This window comes from Diaphorina citri, unplaced genomic scaffold (assembly GCF_000475195.1).
Source record: "Diaphorina citri unplaced genomic scaffold, Diaci psyllid genome assembly version 1.1 scaffold1382, whole genome shotgun sequence".
Lineage (NCBI taxonomy): Eukaryota > Metazoa > Arthropoda > Insecta > Hemiptera > Psyllidae > Diaphorina > Diaphorina citri.
This window is the reverse complement of record NW_007378808.1, coordinates 90,200-93,780: the sequence shown is the minus strand read 5'-3', so window position 1 is coordinate 93,780 and position 3,581 is coordinate 90,200. Positions and strand designations below refer to the sequence as shown.

Sequence of the window (3,581 nt, the reverse complement as noted above, 5' to 3'; positions counted from 1 at the left end):
TACTCTGTAGGCTGCAGATGAGCACCAAATTTCTTATGTATCTAGTGAAAATGCGTAGCCATTTTTTTTTTTTTTTTTCAAAATTGGAATCAATTGTTCAAGAGTTTTCCTTCTATTCTCCCTCCACAGGTGTGATCCACTACAACATCACCTACGGAGGCACCATTCCAAGCTCGGGAGGTGGAGAACCGGTCCAATGTATCGTCGACCTGCTAGACCGGAACGGAAACTATGTCATCCGGAAAAACCGGAATTTCGTGAATAGCGGCCTGTCCGGCACGATAGAGGTGCCGAACGCGCGCCTATGGTGGCCGTATCTGATGAATTCGGAGGCCGGGTATCTGTATACGCTCCAGGTAAAACCGCATGGAAATATTTGAATTTGTTAGGCCGGCCGACGGTTAAAAAGTGAGTTTAAACTCGGTTTAAGCTATCTGAGTGGTTGGTTTTTTTAACATTCCAAAAATTTTAGATAATCAGATTACCTACTTAAACCGAGTTTAAAATTTAACGGAGTTTAAATTCACTTTGTGGTCCCCGGCCTTAGGGGTTGTTTTGCGGCTTTAGCTTTCGCCAAGTGGTAATGTCGGAATAATGAATTGCTTAGCAGTCAAAACGGGTCATGTCTGATATGGCCTTAAATTAATTTCTTCAAAAGGCCCGTTCCCACTTATCGTGAGTTTCTCACGATTTTTTCCGAATGTGCTGTAGGTAATGTAATTTAAATGAGAGTGTTCCCACTTACATACGACACGATTCTTTTTCCGAACGATAAGCGGGAATGAGCCTTTGGACAGGGACAATACCGCGTTGAATATATCCGCTCCCGATGGATCACTGAGGTTAAATCACATTACCTCTAGTTGCTATCCGGATGATTTTCCACTTGGGTAATCGTATGCTGCTAGATTTCCTCAGTTCCAGAATTGATTTGGTTCAAAAGGAAGGCCAATCAAGGGCTGTAAAGCTGTATCCACACATAGTCAACCCCGTCGATCGATGGTCGTACGACGAGGTGAAGAGGTGAATCTATGTTGTTAAGGCAGTGTACGGTTTCAGTGGACGTCGATCGACGGCCTTTGGACACACCTTAAGAGCTATTGCTAAGCTACCCTCTGGTTTGGTTCACAGGCTCGTCTCACGGGGGCTCAGTACAGTGACGACGACATCTATCGACAGCCAGTGGGCATTAGAAAGCTCTCCTGGAATGCCACTAGTTTCCTCATCAACTATAAACCCATCTACATCCGCGGCTTTGGACGGCATGAGGATTCGGACGTAAGTAAAAGATTTTTAGAGAAGAGCTGTCGAAGTTTGGTTGGGTGGAAGAGCTCACAATGTGCGAATCCTGCCATTAAAGCCTTTAAAAAAATATCTAGGTAAAACCCTCATCTTTCATTCAAAGGAGGGTTTCTACTTAAATGAAATGGGATTACAAAGGAATAATTGTCACAAAAAAGTTTGCTTTAGGGATAATTTCATAGAACAGGGGTCGCCAACCTTTTATGTGGGTCGCAAGTTACGCAGACTTGGATACCCTTGGCGAGCTACGTTTTAGTCTGGGAATCAAAAATTTACGACATAACGAAGTCAATTTTTGGTTCCCATGAGCCATAAGTTTTGCTCTCAACTTGTGCTACTGACCGCGAGCTGCGAGATACCAGAAAACCTGTCACAAAAGATCACAAAAGATCTAACCAGGTCGCAGTGACCAAGGGCGTTTATTAAAGCCGATGGCCCTACCTTTACCAATACCAAACCTCTCGCGAGCTAACGGTAGCTCGCGATCCCTGCCATAGAGAAAGGCTTGGGAATATGCATCTCCCTGCCAATAAAAACTAGGGACCACCGGAAGTTGCTTCATGCTGTATCCTTTTCTTTTACTCTTTTAGATCCGTGGCAAAGGCCTCGACTTGCCTCTAGTGACAAAGGACTATGAGCTAATCAAATGGGTGGGAGCCAACGCTTATCGTACGTCCCATTACCCCTATGCTGAGGAGATCATGGACTTTGCTGATCAACAGGGAATTATGATCATCAATGAGTGTCCTGCTGTCGATATTGAGTGAGTAAAAACAGCACAGCCAGCCTAGAGAGCTTTGGTCAGCCATTCACTATCAGGTAGCCCTGACAGGTACACCTGATCAGGCCCGCACCTGATATTGTGTGTGCTCATCAGGTAGAGTGGTAGACCTGACAGGCGGACCTGACAGTGAATAGCTGGCCTTGGGGGGTAGCACGCCTGCCTTGTAAGTGGTGGTCGTGGGCTCGATTAAACAGATGCGATTTGGGTAAAGTTCAGAACAGCTGGCTTTCTCCAACCCTGTCTTCTTTCTCTCTTCCCTTTGGGGACGATAAGACCTCAGTAGTAACAGCTCCCTCTATGAAACCTCTTTAAAAAAGTCCTTAGAAGACTATTTGCCGCCGCGCCGGCCAAGGAATCTCTTAAGTAAGTATAGAATACAATTCTTTTCTGTGGGGTCTTTTGAAACCTGAGGGGTTTCCTTAAAATATTATACTTTCCGCTGGCCAAGGAGTCTCTTAAGTAAGTAAAGAAAACAATTCTCTGAAGTCTTCTGAAAACTGCTTTTGAAACGTTCGACTTCCTATTTCCAGGAGTTTTCTCCATCAAACCTCGAAAAAATTCTTATTTCCAGGAATTTCTCCGAGACCCTTCTCCAGAAACACAAGGACTCTCTGGAAGAACTTATCCGGAGGGACAAGAATCGACCAAGCACAATCATGTGGTCTGTGGCTAACGAACCAAGAAGTCATTTACCCGGAGCAGACGTCTACTTTAAGTAAGTTCATATTGAGGTACAATAATCCTACTGAGCACTCACTGGATTCCGCACACAGGAATTTCGGTAGAAAAGACCCCCATCCCATTTCAATGTCATTTAATTGAATGTTGGTTAATATTGGACGATGGCCTCGTCTGTTTTTGTAGCCAAGTGGGCAAGAGCACTAACTCTCATCAAGAAGTGTCTCAACCCTGAAATGCTGGATTCGAATCCCGTCGACGTAAATTTACAGGATTTATTTCCGTCTTATGGTGGACATTTGGACGGTACTGTCAACAACGTCCATTTGTCTGTACCTCAATACTTACGACTCTTACGAGTATATCACACTTAGAAACCGGAGGTTCTAGGTTCAACGTCAGACAAAGCATTAAATTTGTTCTTACGTTTCGGAGAGGGCTCTCAGACCCAGTTTATTGGAAAAATTGGGTAGTAATCAGAGGTTACTTAGTCCCATTACATCAACACTGGAGTGTCCAACATAGGAACGCCTCTGCTTCCTCAAATCATGAAGTCTGTACATAATAACTCCCTCGTCCCATGTTCTAAAACAGATCCGTCACAAAGTTCGCTCGCTATTTGGACTCGACGCGCCCTCTGACGGCGGCTATTAACTATAACGTCCACATTGATAAAGCGGTAAGCCCTGTCTTTAAATCAGGGAGCTGAGAATCTGCCTTGTTATGCCTTTGGTTGATTTTTTTTTTTTTTTTTTTTTTTTTTTTTTTTTTTTTTCCCCCATTTACTTTTTTTTTTTTTTTTTTTTTTGGATAAGGA

At 43.8% G+C, this 3,581-nt stretch overlaps 1 protein-coding gene across 1 annotated transcript; it reads left to right on the top strand.

The window, feature by feature from the left end:
• Positions 1 to 102: 102 nt before the first annotated feature.
• Positions 103 to 3,482, top strand: LOC103515621 (beta-glucuronidase-like; the record flags this gene model as incomplete). The annotated part of the gene is made up of 5 exons (XM_026828247.1): positions 103 to 356; positions 1,132 to 1,278; positions 1,893 to 2,065; positions 2,658 to 2,801; positions 3,359 to 3,482. Coding segments are annotated over 5 exons (833 nt in total), but the record flags the coding sequence as incomplete, so codon positions are not given.
• Positions 3,483 to 3,581: the final 99 nt, after the last annotated feature.